Source organism: Callospermophilus lateralis, chromosome 16 (assembly GCF_048772815.1).
Source record: "Callospermophilus lateralis isolate mCalLat2 chromosome 16, mCalLat2.hap1, whole genome shotgun sequence".
NCBI lineage: Eukaryota > Metazoa > Chordata > Mammalia > Rodentia > Sciuridae > Callospermophilus > Callospermophilus lateralis.
In genome coordinates, this window is record NC_135320.1 from 92,013,270 (window position 1) to 92,033,016 (window position 19,747).

General features: G+C 48.1%; 2 protein-coding genes and 1 non-coding gene across 6 annotated transcripts in view; 2 read left to right on the forward strand and 1 right to left on the reverse strand.

Moving 5' to 3' along the window:
• Nucleotides 1-19,747, reverse strand: part of Znf7 (zinc finger protein 7) — a 121,715-nt gene that overhangs the window by 92,058 nt on the left and 9,910 nt on the right. The gene's annotated exons all lie outside the window — the stretch shown is intronic.
• On the forward strand, nt 10,278-10,350 carry Trnav-uac (transfer RNA valine (anticodon UAC)). Its single transcript has one exon. It is a non-coding gene; the product is annotated as a tRNA-Val (tRNA).
• Nucleotides 11,927-14,826, forward strand: C16H8orf33 (chromosome 16 C8orf33 homolog). Its single transcript, XM_076835985.1, has 5 exons — nt 11,927-12,017; nt 12,105-12,392; nt 12,541-12,625; nt 12,908-13,054; nt 13,746-14,826. Exons 1-5 carry the CDS (start codon nt 12,012-12,014, stop codon nt 13,883-13,885), a joined length of 666 nt encoding a protein of 221 aa, XP_076692100.1. The 5' UTR covers nt 11,927-12,011; the 3' UTR covers nt 13,886-14,826.

Here is a 19,747-nt window from a genome sequence, read left to right on the forward strand (position 1 = left end):
ATCCTCAGCACCACATACAAACAAAGATGTTGTGTCCACCGAAAACTAAAGAATAAATATTAAAATTCTAAAAAAAAGAAAAAAAAAAAGAAAAAAGGTGATAAATATCTTGTAGCCTGTAAAAGGTACAATCTAACTAACTGCATCACTAGATTTAACAGAGGGAGAGGAATGTTAATGCTTCACCAATTCTCCTTTGTCTTACTACAGCCAACATTTCAGACCCATGGTATGCTGATGCTGGTGTTCAGATCTTACAACAGATGCATGCTCAGTTAACCAGAGCCAAGTGAGCTCTTGGTTTCATAATTCTTGGAGGGGCTGCTTTAATTTCATTCATCACCTCTACTGTAATAGCCTCAGTGGTTGTATCTCAAAACATTCAACATGCAAATTTTCTTAATAATTTGGCTCAAAATACTCCCAAAGCCCTCCATAATCAGATAAGTTTTGTTAATATTTATTTTTTAGTTGTAGTTGGACAAAAAGGTATTGTACCTTTTTTTTTTTTAATGTATTTTTATGTAATGCTGAGGATTGAACCCAGGGCCTCACACATGCTAGGCAAGAGTGCTCTACTGCTGATCCACAACCCCAGCCCCAATCAGATAAATATTGATGAAAAGATTGAAACTAATTTGAATGCCTTGGAGGCTACTGTCATAAATATTGGTAATGAGCTTTCTGCTTTAAGAAAAGGCTTAAATGCCACGCTGACTATAAATATGTCTCTTATTATTGTGGCCAAATATAATACTTCCCAATGGGATTATGGAAAGGTTAAAAATCATCTAATGGGTATTTGGCATAGCAATAATAGTAGCCTGGATCTTATGGAGTTACATCGTCACATCCAGGATATTCAAAAAAGCAAAATCAATCTTACGAACCCTACCCTCTAGCTGACCTAATACTTCAAGGATTGAATGGCTTTAATCCTGGAAATACGCTGAAACATTCTGTATGGTATGTTATTGGTATGATATGTTTGCTACTAATTCTCTTTTGTATCAATAGGTTGTCGTACCCTTAGAACAAAAATGTGGGAGCTTGGGCTGGGGATGTGGCTCAAGCGGTAGCGCGCTCGCCTGGCATGCGTGAGGCCCGGGTTCGATCCTCAGCACCACATACAGACAAAGATGTTGTGTCCACCGAGAACTAAAACAAAAAAAATAAATAAATACTAAAATTCTCTCTCTCTCTCTCTCTCTCTTAAAAAAAAATAAATAAATTCCACCATTGTGATGAACCTAGAGTTTATCCAAGGATGTTTTAAAAAAAAAAAAAAATGTGGAAGCTTGAACTAACAGCTCCATCATTTACATTTACAAAGTAAAAAGAGGGAATATGCGGGAAGCCATTGTGAAATACATGAGGACCTTTTCAGCATCGTAGCCAAGGAGTGGGTAGACTGGCACTGGGACCTTCTTGTGGCAGTGCCCCCAGGATAGACTGCCTGATGCAAGTGACTTCCCCTCCGCTCTGCCAGAAGGTCCCACGTAGTACTGGAGATGGGCATGACTCTGCTAGGAACGGAGCAGCCTACCTGCCCCCATCTCTATACTGTTTTGGTGAAGAACTTTCCATAGAATTTCTTTGATGTCTTCTGTTAAAAATCAAGCAAACATAGGCTCCTTTCTTTGTTAGAAGCCGGACCCATCTGGCCAGCTTTGCTTGTCTCTGTACCCTTCTTGAAATTACTTTCTGGGGCTGGGGATGTGGCTCAAGCCGTAGCGCACTCGCCTGGCATGCGTGCGGCCCGGGTTCGATCCTCAGCACCACATACAAACAAAGATGTTGTGTCCACTGAAAACTAAAAAATAAAAATAAATATTAAAATTCTCTCCCTCTCTAAAAAAAAAAAAAAAAAAAATTACTTTCTGTGTTCTGTGGTCATTTCGCTGTTCTACTTTTCTTAGCTTTTATTTCTCAGTGAGCCCATCCCACCAAAGGAAACCCATTCCCTGGCCTGTGCAGGGAATGAGCCACTGCACCCGACCTGGAATTGGGGATTTAACCTAGTTCTTTATTGCTGAGTTACATCCTAGTCCTATTTATTTTATTTACTTATTTTATATTTTAATTTTGAAAGAGGGTCTCAACAAGTTGCTTAGGGCCTTGTTAATTTGCTGAGGCTGGCCTCCAACTTGTGACTGTCTCAGTCTCCTGAGTCACTGAGATTACAGGTTTGTACACAATTTATATTTTTTATACACTGTGGGTTATTTACTTAGCTTGTGTTGATTGTATTTGTTTTTTGATGATGCTGGGAATTGAACTCAGTGCCTTGTGAATGCTTGTCAAGTGTTCTACCACTGAGTTATATCCCTACCCTCTGGCTACTATACTATTTTGACAGATTACCACCAATCTTAAGAACAAAAGAAAAACAAAACACTTTTCACCATCTGTGTACTGGTTCTGTTCTAGGGCCCTTCTTTAACACTGTTTACAACACTTCTCCATTTCTTGCTTTCATTGAGCCTAGAGACCAGCTAGAGATGAAAGCTTATAGTCTTTACAGGTCTTTTCTGAGTTCACACCCTGTCCCGGGCATTAATGTGGCTTTCTAAATCCCCCAATTGTGCTTCAGAATATCCTGATTTTCCCCCAAGAAAGTCTCTTACCAGCTTTTTTTCCTGGGCTGCAGGTGGCTGATCCATGCCCCAGGTGCCTGTGGAGGGTCTCAGTTCACTTTACAATGCTGTTAAGCCTACTGCTTTCCTGCTCTAAGATCTGAGTTAGGAAGATCAGAGATGTATGTACACCTTGCATCGGTCCTTTTGGGAGTCCCAGACAGGTTAGAATAAACAATTCTTTTTTTTTTTTTAATATTTATTTTTTAGTTTTAGGTGGATACAATATCTTTATTTTATTTTTATGTGGTGTTGAGGATTGAACCCAGGGCCCTGCGCATGCCAAGTGAGTGTGCTACCGCTTGAGCCACATCCCCAGCCCAACAACAACAATTCTTAAGTAAGATCTATTTATTACACAGCCTGGAACAAGAGACCATGGTCCCAAGAAGAGAACACAAGCTGCCTTCTTTAAAAATGCCAGGAATAGGTTGAGACACAGGCAACTAAGAGCACCACAAAACCTTCCTACCATTTTAAAGTTGCCTTTTTCTTTTTTTGTGGTCCTGGAGATCAAACCCAGGGCATTATGCATGCAAGGCAAGCACTCTACTGAGCTATATACCCAGCCCTTAAAATTGCCTTTTTCTTGATTCATTGGTTGTTGTCAAGGTTTAACAATTTTCTAGATTTCTGACAGTTTCTGCTTTTTGAACATTTATGTAGAGGAGCAAGTGTTTGGGGCTGCCTATTCTGATGGCTCCACAGTGGCTTTTAAAACATGAACCCCCATTAGCCTATCTCTCCCCCACCAAGGTGCAGAGCAAGGCTCCGGGATTCTCTCACCACTCTCTCCTCACCACTCCCAGCAGGGATCCTTGGCAGTCTGCTTAACATTCTGCCTCTGCTCAGGCTGATGAGCAGGCCTGCTCCTTGGGGCCACTTCTGGGGACCAATCTCTACCTGCTCTTCACTTCTTTTTAGAATCTGCTCTCTTCCACACGTGCAGGACTCTCCTACACACGTATACCCTTAGCCTAACCATCCCCATCCACACAGGGTCTTGCCAGAGTAACATAGTCACTGACTGACCCAAACAAAGGAAGCAAAAGGTCCACATGAGGGAGCTGTTTCCCCCAACCACCAAAAAAAAAAGTTTTCCCCCCAAAGTTCTCTCTAAAAGGGTTCTCAGGGCAATAGGAGCAGCTGGGCAGTGTGAATACCACCAGGAAGGTATAGGAAAGAATCCTGAGGCAGAGACTGCCACTAGTCTGGTCACTGGGCTTGGAAGGGGTCAGGGCTACAGCAGACAGCAAAGGACTCTGATAACCATCATGTTATAGCCCTCTGTCTCAAGAAAGAAGCCAGAAGCCTGTTCAGGATACCAGGGGCCAGGCCAGGTCAACTTATTTTCTGATGGTCAGCCTCAGCCCCTTGAGTCCATGAGGCATGATGCTCCTAGGGGTGAGAATAGGGTGACATGGACATCATCTCCCCAGAATGAGGACACCAGTAAGAAACAAGTTCCCAGTACCTGGTTGCTAATGGTGAGGGTGTATGGCTTCCAGCTCATTAATGCCAAAGTAGAGGGGCCCAAAGACTAAAGAACCAGGGTGGGTCACAGGAGGAGTATCACTCACACAGGTCTGTGATACAGGGGTCCAAGGGGATGGTCCTGAAGCTGTGGGCTCCATTTCTGCCTCCTAGAGGCAAGTTCTGAGGCTGGAAATAGCTGGAATCTGAAAACCAGCAAGGAAGAGGTGAGTGTGCAAAGATGTCAGCTACAGGGATCCATCCTCTCACCAGGCAGAAGTCTCTTACTTTACCCCTGCAGCCAGAGACTGAAAAGGGCCTGAGGTTGCCAGGCATCAGAGACTAATGCTATGTTCCCTGATTCTAGACCCAAGAGGAGAGACAGTCAGCCATACGGACACAGAATCATGAGCCAGGGTTGCATGAGTCCTTGTACTCTGAAGGCATTTCCCTACAGGGCTCAGGCCCACCATTATAGGAGGAGAGCAATAGTCACAGAGCCTACTTCCTGACACAATGCCATAAAGGTGAATGCATAAGACCTATCTATTGCAGGGAAGCAGCAGACCCAAGATTGAGTGGCCAGGGGCAGCCTGTGCTATAGACATACATATGATCATTATGTGCCAGTGCCTACAAATCCTAGCGGTTGGGTTGTCCCAGATGCACTCAGCAACAGCCACGGGGTATTCCCATCTCCATCTACCTGGGATGCCCTCCCACTTCACTCACTGATCTTGCTCAATTCTCTCAGTTCCCTTTCCCTGTTGGCATTCCAGGGTTCACTTCACCTCCTGAGCAAGTCTGTTAGGAGGCAGTAACACCCCCTATTCTGTGAAAATACTCAGACTTGGGCTCATTTTCAGTCCTAACCACTCTCTCTGGGCAGGAGATGGGACACTCCCACCTGGAGACACACAGGCTTCTCACATGGACTGAATTACTGAATTACTAAATTACCACACCCACTGCCCCCAACAGGCCTAGAGGCCCTCCAGGATGTGGGGCTTGACAAACTTTATCTCCTTGCTGACACTGCACTCCCAATAGGTACTGCTGATTCCCTGCTCCTCAGAAGTAGAGAAGGCAGACAGAAAAAGTTGGTAGAAACTCATATTGGAAAATGTCAACATATGACCTCGATTTCTCCTCTAGGATACACTTTTTCAAGATTTCTGAACATCCACTATATGCTAGAATCTGTTCTGGGGTTTTATGTGGGACACAACAGCAAACAATGCCATCATAAAGCTCACTAAGGTATCATCACAACAAATGCATCACTGAAATAAAACAACTGCTCCGGTTAGCGGTAACAGGGAAGACAGGGACATTTTAGCTAGGGTTGTCAGGAAATCCTCACCAAGAAAGTGACCTAAAGGTGAGAGATGGAGTATTGTGACACTGGGAAAGAGAAGTCCCAGGCAGAGGCAATGTGAATGCAAAGTCTGAGGAGGGCAGGGGCATGCATGTCAGGTCAGAGGAACAGTGGGGCAGCTAGTGTATAGACAGAAAAATGAGGGAGCCGGGCAAAGGCACTGTAATGGGTCCCATGGGCCTTGCTGTTGGGGTGCTGCCTGCACTCAGCGAGGCTATGCAGCATACAGGCTTTTGAAGGCTGCAGGTGTTTAGAGGATTACAGGGGAGCAGCCTCTCACTATTCTGTGAAAAAGCATAAACTCTGTCCTTGACAATGGTATTCTTTTCTGCCTTTCCTGGGAGAAGGGATATTCTGTTCCACATTGGGTTTAGATAGAATCAAGGGGATATTGGTGAGGTGCAGTCAAGAGGACCTGGAAAGAATCTGAGAGGGGGCTTCTCTGAAGAAGGGTGGCAGGAGAAAGGTGCAAGGAGTAGGGATGACAGCAGACATCACCCAGGGCTGCTGGGTTGAGATCACAGAGGAACGCACAACTGAGTGAGGAGGCCAGAGAGCAAGTTTAGAGACAAAGCTTATGAGAGAGGACAAGGAGGTAAGGACAGAGCTCAGAGGGATGTCACTGGGGACACACTGTTAGGAGGCACTGGTTGGCTGAAGCAGTAAGGCCTTGGCTGCATTTCAAAATCAGGAGACAAAAAACAAAATGTCTCAAAAGATTAACTTGGAAGTGTGTGCAGAAGGATGGTATAAGATGAGACTCAGAGCAGGGAATACACTAAGGTTCCCATCCATTCAGCAGTAGATGCACAGCAGGAAACTTGAGAGGGAGTTATAAGACTGTCAGTGATGGTGTGTCTGCCTGCCCTGGGAGCAGATGCCCAGATTCCCTGGAAGGAATTTTCACTCTTCCCATTCATGGGGGAATTTAAATCATCTCCAACATTTATTCAGTACATTTTATTTTAAATTACCTTGAATTCTCATCATTGTTCTAAATAGGAGTTTTGAGTCACATAGCTCAAAATTTAAAAGGTTTAAAGCAAAAGTTAAAAATGTCCCAGTCACTTGGTTCTCCTTTCCGCTTTGAAATGTCCTTCCAGATTACTCTAGGCTTACACAAGCAAATACACGTATGCACTTTTTTTTCCTGTCTTAAAAAAATTATAAAAGGTACCAACTAGTCTGGCATTAATTTTACACGTTGCATTTCTCTGTTTATTCTCAGTGGGATGTTCCCTAGACATGCGCTTAATCTGTGTTAGGCAGAACACTCTTTCCCCATGTTCACATCCTACTTCCGAGACCCTGTAGATATCCTGCACTAAATAGCACAAGGGACTCTGCATAAAGAACTAAGGTCACGGCATGGATTACCAGGGTGGACCCAATCTAACCACAGGCAAAGCTAGCTGCCAGATGGACGCGGGCTCGTTCCAGGAGCCATGGGTTCCAGGAGCCTGTCGGGCAGCACAGAAACGACGAACCTGTATATGCAAAGCAACGGATTCTGCCAACTACCTGAATGAGCTTGGCAGCGGGTGCTCCTGGCTAAAGGCTGAATCTGACACTTGAAGACACAGCAGAGACGCTCTAGCAGCAGGAACCCCAGGACGGGACCTGGCCGACTCCGCAGACCCGTCTCCCACAATAACAGCTCCAGATTCTTCTCCCTCCCAGAGGTCTCTCCACCTGGAGAGGCCGCCCTTTACCGAGGGGCCGCCGGGAGGACCGCCGGGAGAGGAGCGAACCCCGCCCCGCCCGGGTCCTGCGCACCTCTGACGTCACCGAGAGTCCCCGCGTCCCCCGCCCGCGGCAGACCCGGGAGTCCCGGGCACCGCTCAGCCTCGCCCCTTCTCTCGCTCCGCCCCAGCTCGCGCGCGCCTGGCCCCTCGGAAACGCCTCGGCTCCCGGGCAAAGTCTCCGCTGGGCCTGACGCGGCACACCGTACCCGAAGATGCCCCTCAGATCCCGCCCAGGCCAGGACCCTAAACCAGGCCGAGCCGACCCTCCCCCGCGCCCGCACTCCCACAGTCCCCCGCGCGGCCGCGCCCCTCCAGAGGTCCGGGTCCCTCGGCCAGCGCGCGCTGGATCCCCCCACTCCCACGCCCCTCACTGGACCCCGGGGACACGGAAGCCAAGGCTCCGCCCAGCGAACTCACCTCCCTGGGGCTTCGCGTCCAGCTGGGTAGCATCGCCGCGGCACCCAGCGCCGGAGCCCGGGCTCTGAGGACGAAAGTCCCGCCCTCAACTTCCCTGGGAAGCGCCGCCCCGATGGCGTGGCCGCTCTGGACGCGGGAGGTTGAGGAGACTCGGTGACGCCGCGCGGGGCCGGAACTCCGCCAGCGTGAGCCGGAGCCGCTGCAGCTCCCGGCGGCTCGGGCGGACCGAGCCAGGTGGCTGTGAGAAAAGCCGAGAGAACGGCGCACCAGCCCCAGAGCTGGATCAGACCGGGTCATGACGTAAAGATGGTTGGTCCAGCAGGCGCCACGGCCGGGTTCGATCCCCAGTACCGCCCAGTACCGGGGGCGACACAAAAAAAGCTCGCCAGCAAGACCGTAAGCTGCAAGAAACGTACGAGTAAGCGGAAAGACTCGGGTTCGTTCCGTAGATGAAGCATACTCCTCCTCCTCCCGCGGCCTCGCTGCATCCAGGGTTCCCTCGGTCGCCGGGGTCACACGTGTGAGCCCCCAGCCAGGTTAGACGATGCGTCTTCACCAGCATTTTTGTGAAACATTTACGAAGATTAATCATATACTGTTGAATTCATATTATTCACATAAGAATATGAATATTTTAGCATGTTCATGTTCCAGAATATTAAACTACCAAAATTGGGAGTAAATAATACAAAGTCTCACAAAAAAAAAAAAAAAAAAAAAAAGAGCTGTGAAGTTTACTCTGTCTTTTTAAATATAAAAAAGACATCAACTGGAAGATTACAGGCTATAAGCAATGAAAAGTCAACACTCCATTCTTAAATCTCTGGGCGCCAGAATAAAGTGTGTGTGTATGTGTGTGTGTGTTTAAAAGCCTTATTTTATTATTATTAAAGACAAAGTCATTTATCTTCAGAAGTTAAAAAAGATCAATATCATTCTTTCCACCAGCAATAATCAGCCAGATAATGTAATTAAAAACTGAAATATCCTCCATAATAAAAACAAAAGGTATAAAATGCTTGGAAATGCAAATGTATGGGAATGAATTGGCTTTCCATGTCTGTAGGTTGCACAGTGAATTCAAATTGATTGAAACTTTTTCAGAATTGCCTCGTATTGAACATGTGCCTTTTTGTTGTTGTTCTTCCCTAAATAATACAGTATTGAAAAACCAGCCTCTATCTCAGAGCAAAGCCTGTCCAAGGAAGGGACATGACCTTAGTCCTTGGAAAGACCCACAGAGCACTCCTAGGTTGTTTATCTACAACTAACAGGGTTGTTTCCCACCCTGCTAGGTTGTTTATCTACAAATAACAGGAGAGATCTGCTGCACCAGGTGTCCCTGACCCAGTCAGGCTAGGTGGGGATCCATAGCAACCCCCTAGCAGCCACCAATCAGCATGAGACAGGGAAATACCTGGGATGCCAGATGACCCTCCCAGTATTTTATGGTGGTTGATAACAAGTTGGGAAACCATGTAGTTCAGCACATACACCCCTCTTGGCTCAAACCAATCGGTTCAAATGAATACCCCTTTTGTACCAATCACCCTACCCAACTTGTTCCCGCCAGTGGATGCGCTAATCATGTTTTAGGGTTGTTATTTGATTTCCCCGCGGTGTGTGATGATTTGCTAAGGGATGCTATGATGTATGTGAAGTCCCTGCCCTCTCCAAAGAATGTATAAAACTGCTGCAAACCCTGGGCTCGGGGCCTCTCAGTGTCACCAGTTGCTGTGTGTGTGTGCGCGAGCGCATGTGCGCGCGGAGGATCGAGCTAGCTCGCAATAAACACCTCTTTGCTGCTTACATGGATCTTGGGTCTCTGGTGGTCTTTGGGGGTCCCGAATTCGAGCATAACAGTATAATAACTATTTAGGTAGCATTTACATTGTATTAGGTATTTTAAGTAATCTAGAGATTATTATCAAAGGAGGTTGTGTCTAAATTATATGAAATCCTCATTTCTTTTTTCCCCACAGTCTTAGGGATTGAACGCAGGAGCACTCTACTACTCAGCTCCATCCCCAGCCCTTTTAATTTAATTTAGAGACAGGGTCTCCCTGAGTTGCCCAGACTGGCCTCAAACTGCCTCAGCCTCCAATCTGGGAGGCCACCTGCGCTCCTGTGTCCAGGAGTGGTGGGGTGGGTGCCCAGCATGGGCTCTCCAGAGCTCAAGTCCCAGAGGTAAGGGAGCCTGAGCCCAGCCTCCCCTGAGATGGAATCTCAGACAGGTACCACAGAAGGCTGGGGAGGAAACATGGGCCAGTAACCCAGGACAAAGACCAGATTCTTTTGTTGTTATACCACAGTAATACAGATATGTGTGTCCACATTTGAAGACTGGTAACAATGAAAAATAAATCCAGGCTGGGCTTGGTGGTGCAAGCCTGTAATCCCAGCAGCTCAGAAGGCTGAGGCAGGAGGATCATGAGTTCAAAGCCAGCCTCAGCAAAGGTGAGGCTCTAAGTAACTCAGTGGCACCCTTTCTCTAACAAAAAACAAAGATTGGGCTGGGGATGTGGCTTAGTGGTTGAGTGCCCCTGAGTACAATACCTGGCATTCCTCCCAAAACAATAACAACAACCAAATTCAGGAATCATTAACAAAAAAATGTGTGAGGGGGCTGGGGATATAGCTCAGTTAGTAGAGTGTTTGCCTTACATGCACAAGGCCCTGGGTTCGAGCCCCAGCACCCCCCCCAAATGTGTGAAAGACCTTTATAAAGTTATCATCACTATTTATTAAAGGACATTTAATTAATTAGCTAATTAAGTGCCACAGTCTGGCTGGGCACAAAATAACTGAGTCACCACACAGCCTTGTAGGTTCAAACAGCAACCTTTATTCACCGCCTCTCTACACACACTTTCCAGGAATACACTGGTTTCACCGGGCTCCAAGCGCCAATTCTCTCAGAACCCGGTGAGACTCAGCTGGGGACTCCAAAGTATCCGGCACCCAGGCAACAGTATCCGCCCTAATCCCAGCAGGATCCTCCCTAATCCCAGAGCCGCACTAATCCCAGAGCAGGGTCACCTTTCAACCATTCCCTCTAGCAAAATGCCAGGCGTCATTCTGACTAAACTCTGGCTCTCAACAATCAAGGACATTTAATTTTCCCCAGAATGCTCTACAGAACTAATACAATTCTAACAAAAATTTTAGAAAAAATTCTTTCATATAGGAGACACACAAGAACATTGCTAATAATGGCAAAGAATTAGAATAAGCTCACCAAAGCCCTTAGGTATTCGCTCCCCATTGTGAGGCCCCACGGAGATGGTGGCCCAGTGTTAGGTTGTGGGATAGGGCTAGCCTCCTGCACTTACTCCCCAGCCTCCCTGAGGGCCACACCAAGCCACCAGCAAGTGCTCTGGGCTCTTTCCTCTGTCCTGAGGTGCTCGCTGTTTCTTCACCTCATCTGGCCCTTCCATCTCCCAGGCACACACCTGAGTAAGGTCACATCACCCATGACTCACAATGACTGTCCCATTCTTAGAATGAAAGCAAACTCCTGGCTGGTGTACCGGTCCCCACGAGAGCTGGCCTTCCCTCCCTCCCCCTCCCCCCAGCAGACTCTGCCACCTGCAACACCGGCCCCACGAGAGCTGGCCTTCCCTTCCTCCCCGCGAGCTGACTCTGCCACCTGCAGCCCCACGAGAGCTGGCCTTCCCTCCCTCCCCCTCCCCCCCCAGCAGACTCTGCCACCTGCAACACCAGCGCGCCCAGCCTTTGTCCTGTGCTGCGCTTTCTCCACCAAAGGTCTATCGACCCTCTGAAGCTACCCACGAGGTAGCTCTGTGCCAACTTTGTTTGCCCACTTTTTTCCTCACCACTGCGAGGTGTGCTTTGTGAGGGCACTCCCTGTAGTTCTTTTTTTTTGTTGTTGACGGACCTTTATTTTATTTATTTCTATGTGGTGCTGAGAATCGAACCCAGTGCCTCACACATGCCAGGCAAGTGCTCTGCCACTGAGCCCCAGCCCCATCCCTCCTGAGTTTTACGCTGCCTCGAGAACGGTGCCTGGGACACGAGCAAGACCCGCCAACACTGGTGCAGGAGGCTCCTGCCAGCCGCGCGGTTCCTCCCCAGCCCCTTGGGCTGCGCTCCCCGCCTCTCCCGGGAACCCCTCCCCTCCCCCGGGAACCCCTCCCCTCTCCCGGGAACCCCTCCCCTCCCCCGGGAACCCCTCCCCTCTCCCGGGAACCCCTCCCCTCCCCGAGTCCGCCTGCCCCGCCCTCCCCCGATTCTCCGCCCCACCTCCGAGCGCGCCGCGGAACTCTGCGTCCCAAGCGTGGTTCCCGGCCGGAGTTCGACGCCGGACTCGGCCCTACGTAAATTTGAGCGGCCGCTCGGCGTATGGCGGTGAGCGGCGCGGAAGGGACGCCTGGGTGGCGGGGCTCGGGGCGGTCGGCGGCGCCCGTGACTCTCCTGCGGCCTCCCTTTCTCCAGGCTCTAGGACGTCCTGCTCGGAGGGTGCCAGCAGCCCTGGAACCTGGCACCGCTCGCGCGTCCCGCGAACCCCAGCTCCCGGGTCCTTCCGCCGTCTGTCTCCCCTGGGCGCAACCCACGTGCGTTGACGCCGCCTCCGGGGCGCACCCCGTCCGCGATGAAGGTGTGACTGTCTCCAAGAAGCAAAAGAAGAAGAAAACCCAGAACAGGGCCTCTGTGGCGAATGGAGGCGAGAAGACCTCCGAGAAGCCTGCTGCAGAGGAATCTCCCCTAAGCTCCGAGGCCCAGGCAAGGATGGGTTCTCCGGCGAGTCTGGGAGCGAGTCTGCGAGTGGTGTGCCGAAAGATCTGCTGGGGGCAGGGTGGTCAAGGCCTGGCGGGAAATGGGGTGTGGCTTGGGGGGGTGTCCCAGTGCCTTTTGTAACAATTCATCACAGGCGGAGCGGCTGTCCCGGGAACTGGCCTGGTGTGTGGAGCAGCTGGAGCTGGGCCTCAAGATGCAGAGACCTACCCCCAAACAGAGTGAGGGTCCTTCACATATAGTTGGGGGGATGTGATAGTGACAGTGGTTCTGCAAGGGGATGTAATTGTTTTTGCGATAGGACAGTAGGAGTTGAGCATACATAGTTACTAGTCGTTTGTGTGTTTTTAATATATTTTTTTTAGTTGTAGATAGGCACAATACCTTTATTTATTTTTATGTGGTGCTGGGGATAGAACTCGGTGCCTCATATGTATGTGCAAGGCAAGCTCTCTATCACTGAGCCACAACCCCACTCCCTTGTCCTTTGTTTTTATCTGCAGAAGAGCAGGCCATTGGCGCAATCCGGACTCTACGGAGTCAAAGAACTCCCCTGCCTCGGAAGAGGCAGCTGATGCACTCCTTGTTTGGGGACTACAGGGCCCAGATGGAGGCCGAGTGGCAAGAGTCCTTGCGGGCTCTCAGGGCTGGTGAGTATCTGGGAAGTGGTTAGTTCAGTATACTTAGTTCAAGGGGGTAGGGAGTAACAGTCTAGGGAGTGGAAAGGAGAACCCCAGAACATGCTGGGTGCAATGGTACAAACATATAATCTCAGCTGCCTGGGAGGCTGAGGCAGGAGGATTTCAACTTGGTGAGACCCTGTTTCAAAATAAAAAAAATATATTAAAAAAAATGGTTGGGATATGGCTTAGTAGTTGAGAGCCTTTGGATTTAATCCCCAGTACTTAAAAAAAAAAAAGTCTGGAACAGAAAGGCTGGTCCTGGATGGAGATGGGCTCAGGGAAGCCTGAGCAGGGAGTCTGTACATCTTGTGGGGGTTGGGGGGAGGTGAAGTGGCTGGCTTCTCCTGGTTCTGTTCCTTTGGTGGGGAAAGGTGTCCCCACCTGCCTTTGCTTTGACTTTCTCTATCGGCCATGAAGCCAGATCCCATAGCATTGTGAGTATGATTCCTAGGGCTGAATAACCTTGGTTCAAACCCTGTTTCTACAACTTGATCTTGACATATTTGTCAGATTACTGAATCTGATTCTAAACATGGGGTGATGATAATATAATAATTTTGAGAAACTGATTAGTAAATTTTAATAACAGTTGGAATTGTGCATAGATAATGTGAGCTGTTACTCAGTTCTGACCTTTTGCTTCCCCTTTCATTGACAGCTGCCCATTCAGCCCAAGTGCAGCCTGTAGGTGAGGCCTTCAGAAAGAAGAGCCAAAGGTTTTGCAGACCTCGTCCAACAGTGAGAGCCAAGGCCACTCTGGACACTCCTGATGAAGAGTTTAGGTTCAATTTCTTTTAGCTTCTCCCCTATCTTGGCACAGTCCTCTCTTCCTCACGGTGCTGTCAAGGTTTGTCGTGACTTAGAGCCTTTCTAGGAATTCTCTGTCAGCAGGTGTGGGATTGGTTAGTTCTTGCCTGGTCCATGCATCCGAGTTTGTTGGGCAGGTGTGAGACTGTCAGATGAGCATACGACTCCACTTGTAGATTTTCTAAATATCTCTTCTGCCAGAAGAGAGAGAGGTGCATTTAGGAGATCTTCTATGATAAACTGAAGTGAGTGTTCAATGTATTATTATTGAACTTGCTGGGTGTGGTGGCATATGCCTGTAATCCCAGCTACTTGGGAGACTGAGGCAATAGGCCAGCTTCAGCAACTTAAAAAGATCCTGCCTCGGGGCTGGGATTGTGGCTCAGTGGTAGAGCCCTCGCCCAGCATGGGCGGGACCTGGGTTCTATCCTCAGTACCACATAAAAATAAAGGCATTGTGTTGTGCCCATCTACACCTAAAAAATAAATACTAAAGAAAAAAAAAGATTCTACCTCAAAAAAAGAAAAGGAGTCGGGGCTGGGGTATAGCTCAGTGGAAGACTGCCCCCGATTTAATCCCCAGTACCAAAAAAGAAAAAAGAATATTGAGTTGATTTGATTCCATAGCCATTGGTGATAAGGATTTGTGGGGAAGCTACGTCATTGTACATTTGGCTCATTTTTGAAAAGATGTCCTACCAGTGGCCTCATCTAGTTTGTGCCACAGACCTGTGCTTTATGTATTATGTCACATCACCCTAATAAATCTCCTTTTTTGATAAAATTGGACAATGAGTGAAAGTGTGCTATGTATTAGAAGAGGTATGGATGAGATAGGGCCTGACACTGCTGGATCCAGGTTTTCACCCCCGGGCGTGGTCCTTTGTCCATGTTGCTTCATTTCTGAGCAGAGAACCACCTGTGCATTTTCTTAGGAACCAAGGAGCTTTTTGCCCCAAATAGACCCAGATAGATACCTTATTTGAGTCTCAGCAGAATACCTGTCTAAATGTTGGCTATTCCAGGCATCAGCCTCAGTTCCTCTGCACTGAGAATTGGGATCTCTGGATGACCTAGGAGACCTGAGCTTGATCTTTGCTTATATTTCTGAACTTGCATCCCAGAGTAGATAGCGTCTGAAACCCAGCTGTCTACTCAGTCTCTGCATGGGTGTTCCATGGGCAATTCAAACTCCGTAAGTTCGAAACACCATGTTACCCTGTCTTCTTTTCCTTTTTTTTTTTTAAAGTATTTATTTTTTTGGTTTTCGGCGGACACAACATCTTTGTTTGTATGTGGTGCTGAGGATCGAACCTGGGCTGCACGCATGCTGGTCTAATTGATTAGGTCACAAAACCTGTGTCATTCTTGATTGTTCTCTTGGCCAACACCATATGTTCAGTGCTTTCGTGGTTTATGTCATCTCTGTCTTTTCAAATCTGCATTTTATCACTGTATTTCTGACCCTGACTGCTGTGTTAAACTCTTGATGTAAGTCCCCCTTACCCCCGTCTCATCACATTGCCTTCCCTGGAGTCACCGTGCATATATTCCAGATCATACTTCTAGTCAGTTACTTCGCTGTATCTGCAATACAGGTTCCAAGTAGGGATTGCACAATCCTGCTTTAGATGGCCTCTGATATCTTTCTCCTGCTGTTCTAGCCTTGATTACTTCCTGTCTGCTCCTAAAGTAATCAGACTCAGTTGCTATTCTTTTTGCCTGGGTTGTTTTTTGCATAGATCTTAGCATGATTGGCTTCTGTGAAAGCAAACATCAGATTTGTATGGGAAAGTCACTGTTCAAACTGTCACACCTCAGGCCAAAATGATAGATCCAGATAAAGCCAGAATGTTGGGGGGGGGACCCCACACCCACCATGCAGATTCAAAACATCCTAATAACTCTTTTATTTGAGATCTCAATAAGATGCCTCAATTTATCTGATGCAGAGCTTTTAGCACTCTGTCCTAACTATGGTTTCCAGGAAGTAGGAGCCTGATCCACCTAGCAGTTCAGACCTGATGTGGGCCTGCCACACAGCCCTGTCTTGCTTTGTGTTCATCCAGATGCCTCTTGTTGCTTTCACTTTTCCACCCTTCCACCAAACCCTATAATGCCCACTATAGTGGAGTAAAATGTCCATGGGTCTCCTGTGCAGGCTTCCCTTATAAAAAGGCAATAAACTGACCTTGTGGGCTTTGGATGAGGGACCGGAATAGCCCTGAGTTTTGGGTCATATTATTACTTGCTAACTCTCTTACCTGTTCCTCACAGTCTGTTTGACCCTGACTTTCAGCTCCAATTTTAGGAGCTTGGAGAGCATAGGGAAAGAAGGTACCAGGGCATATCTTTCTTTTTTTTTCCTTTGTGCTATCTTTATGGTTAAGATTTGGGTTAAGGGTTAGGTTTTGAATTGGGGGTTACGGTTTGGGTAAAGATTCTGAGGTATAAGTTAGGGTTAGGTTTAGGGTTACAGCAAGGAGTTAGGAGTTTGGAGGGATGTGTCAGAGCTTGTTTGCCTGGAAATCCATAATGAGGCTAGGGGCTTTGACCTGGTGTCATTCAGGAACCTCTGAGGAAGGATGTGTCTGACTTCAGTTTTTGTAGGTTCTTCTGGATGCTGGGTTGAGAAGACTTTCCAACACATTTGCCTCATTCCTGGATGTGGTTTAGCATCAATATACTGGACAAAACTGCCATAGCAGGTTGCAGCCAACCATGAGGGTGCTGAGCTCTTGGGCTTCCAGAACATCTGGTCTTTCCTGAGAAGCACAGAATGATAGTGTCAGAGTCATACAGTGATAAGAACCTGTGTGCTGTTTTTATACACACACACACACACACACACACACACATATATAAAATCTCCATATCCTCATTTAAGAATATTTACTTCAGGTATTTTGTCATAGCAACTGAAAGCTGACACTGAGGAAACTGAGTGGTGTTTACTACTCATGTCCATTATCTCAGACTCAGAGATGACCTCACTAAATGAGTGACCTAGAAAATGTGGAGGTTCACAGAACCCTGTTATTCTGGGTATGCTTTATGAACTTAGAGGTGAGAGGAACACAAAAAGCAGCAGCATGGGGTTTATTGGTGGACTTTTGCAGGGGAGAGGAAAAGGGTTGGCCTAAAGGAAGTGGACCTTCCTCTGGCTGTCAAGTGACATCCCACTCTCACCTGTGCAAAGACACACCAAGATCTCCAGGATAAGGAGTGACTTTAAGAGGCTCATTGGAGCTGGGTGTGGTGGCACACTCCTGATCCCAGAGGCTCAGAGGCTAAGGCAGGCGGATTGTGAGTTCAAAGCCAGCCTCAGCAAAAAAGCGAGGCCCTAAGCAATTCAGTGAGACCCTGTCTCTAAATAAAATACAAAATGGGGCTGGGATGTGGCTTGATGACCTAGTGCCCCTGAGTTCAATCCCTGGTAATCCCCCCCCCCCCCCAAAAAAAAAGAGGCTTGTTGGAGGTCAGTTTCTTACAAGCACATTGTGTAAGGAGGTGTTAGAGCCCCTCCGCCAGAAAGTAATCTGCCTCTAGTTTCTTGACTCAGCACATGATGCAGATTAAAACAGTCCATTATGCCAGGGAGAAAACATGGGGTTTCTAAGATCAATGGACTCACTCAGAATCCCAGAGCAACTTCTGCCGCAGTCTCTGGCTGGGCACAAATCACGAGTCTCCACACAGCTTGTAGATTCAAACAGCAATTCTTTATTCCCGAACTCACACTGGCCGTCTACAAACACGCTCTGGGGGAATCCATGTTCTCTGCCCAAATCCACTCCGCATGGGCTTCTGTCTCCCAAAATATACTGTCTGACCCTAAACACTCAAGAGGAACTCAGCAGCAGGATACGCCCTATTCTAAAGGGGAACACCCTAATCTCCTATTATGCTAAACTGCCATATTCTAAAGGGGGAACACCCTAATCTCCTATTATGCTAAACTGCCCTGGTCCTTGAGCAAGGTCACCTTTCAGAAGTCCTTCCACTAGACAGCATGGGAGTAAGCTGGCAAGGAGATTGTCATACCTACTTGGCTGATGGCTCCCAGCAAACTTCTTATGCTATTCTGGGGGACCATGATTATCATACACTCTGCACTCTTGTCTAAAATCAGTGGTGAGCTGGGTGCCGTGGTACGTGACTAGTCCCAGCAGCCATGGCACATGCCTGTGGTCTCAGCTGCTTGGGAGGCTGAGGCAAGAGGACTGCAAGTTTGAGTCCAACCTGGGAAATGCTGACCCTGTCTCAAGATAAAAATAGAGAAGGTGCTTGGAGTGTAGCTCAAAAGTAGAGCACCCTTGGTTAAATCCCCAGTATCAAAAAAAAAAAAAAAAAAAAAAAATCAGGCTAGAGACGTAGCTCAGTGGTAGAGCACCTCCCTATATGTGCAAGACCCTGGGCTCAATTGTTAGCACCATCAGAAAAAAATCAATATGTACATAAAATCAGTGGCTAAGAGCAGGCAGCAGTTACTCAGTATCGGGGGTGGCATTTCTAGAACAGTCTTCTCCACAGCTTCTGGCTTGAGCAGGCTCAGATTCGAGAAATCTGTGTGGTCAGTGCTCACAGGGACACCACCAGTGCAAGGGTTGATGTGTTGTGCCTGTCATGGCCATCAGTGGCTGCCTGGCCCATGTGCTGAGTGTCACCATGAGCATCAGCTAGAAACACTCCACTGAGCTTGACTCGCTGTTTGTTTTTTGGTAGAGCTTATTTGTGCTGACCATGATGGGTGCTCTTGGGCCCTGTTTTACAGGTTCGTGTGTGTGTGTGTGTGTGTGTGTGTGTGTGTGTGTGTGGTTCTGGGGATGGAACCCAGAACCTTGTGTGTTCTAGGAAGGACTGAAATAAACTAAGTGGAGGAGGGGCCGGGCAGATCAACACACTAAGGGAAAAGTCACGAGGAGGCCATCACTGAATTGAGAACTGCTATGACATTGTGCTTAACAGCCTGTGCCTCACCAGCTCCCTTAAGGCGCTGACATAGGATGGGCGGGAGATACTCTCCCTGTCCCAAAGTGTGGGGCTGCAGACTCAGCTCCCAGCATGCCTTTCTGTGAAAACTGAGCAGTGCCCCTCTGCTACCCTCTGTTGAAATCCATAAATGAAGTAACTTGTCTATCCTGTAACTGAAAATAGGGTATTTCCCTAACTGTGGAGTGGGAAGGGTGATGACAAAAAGGGTACTCTGACAGGCAAACACACAGAGCTGAAGGAATTGCTCTGGGGCCACAGGATGGCTGGGGTGGGAAGACATTGCTGTGGCAGAAGGAGTTGCAGGTCAACCAGGTGCTGACACCTGACAGCCTAGACCCTGCAGCCTTATGTCCCACAAGCTTAAGTGCCAGTGTGGCCAGTGGGCAGTTGTCATTGTTCCTCAGATGCCAGCAGTAGCAGGGTTCCTGGATGGAGAATGGCCCTGGTGGAGACCTGAACAAAATGCAACCTCCAGGTTTGTGTATTCCTTTGCAAATTTGGAATGGATTTTATGCAAACTACTATTTGTATGTGTAAAACAAGCCCAGGTCCTCAGTATGGGTGTGGCTGGCAGCACCTGCTTGTGGTCAGGGACCAGCCCTCCTGTACCTATACTTGTACCGAGAGGAGCAGACTTGAGAACAGGGGAACAATTCTTGGAAGAGCTCTGCATTGGGAGATGGAAGAGGTGTCCATGCAGAACAGGCACATGGCAGACCCTCTCCAGAAGGTGCAGGAGATGAGTGGGAAAGGCGGAGGAGGGTTGGGAACTATGAAAGGGACAGGCAGATCATGATTATGAGTGACCTGATGTGTTTGTTCTATGACACATGCTCTCCTGGGCTCAGGAAAGAAGGC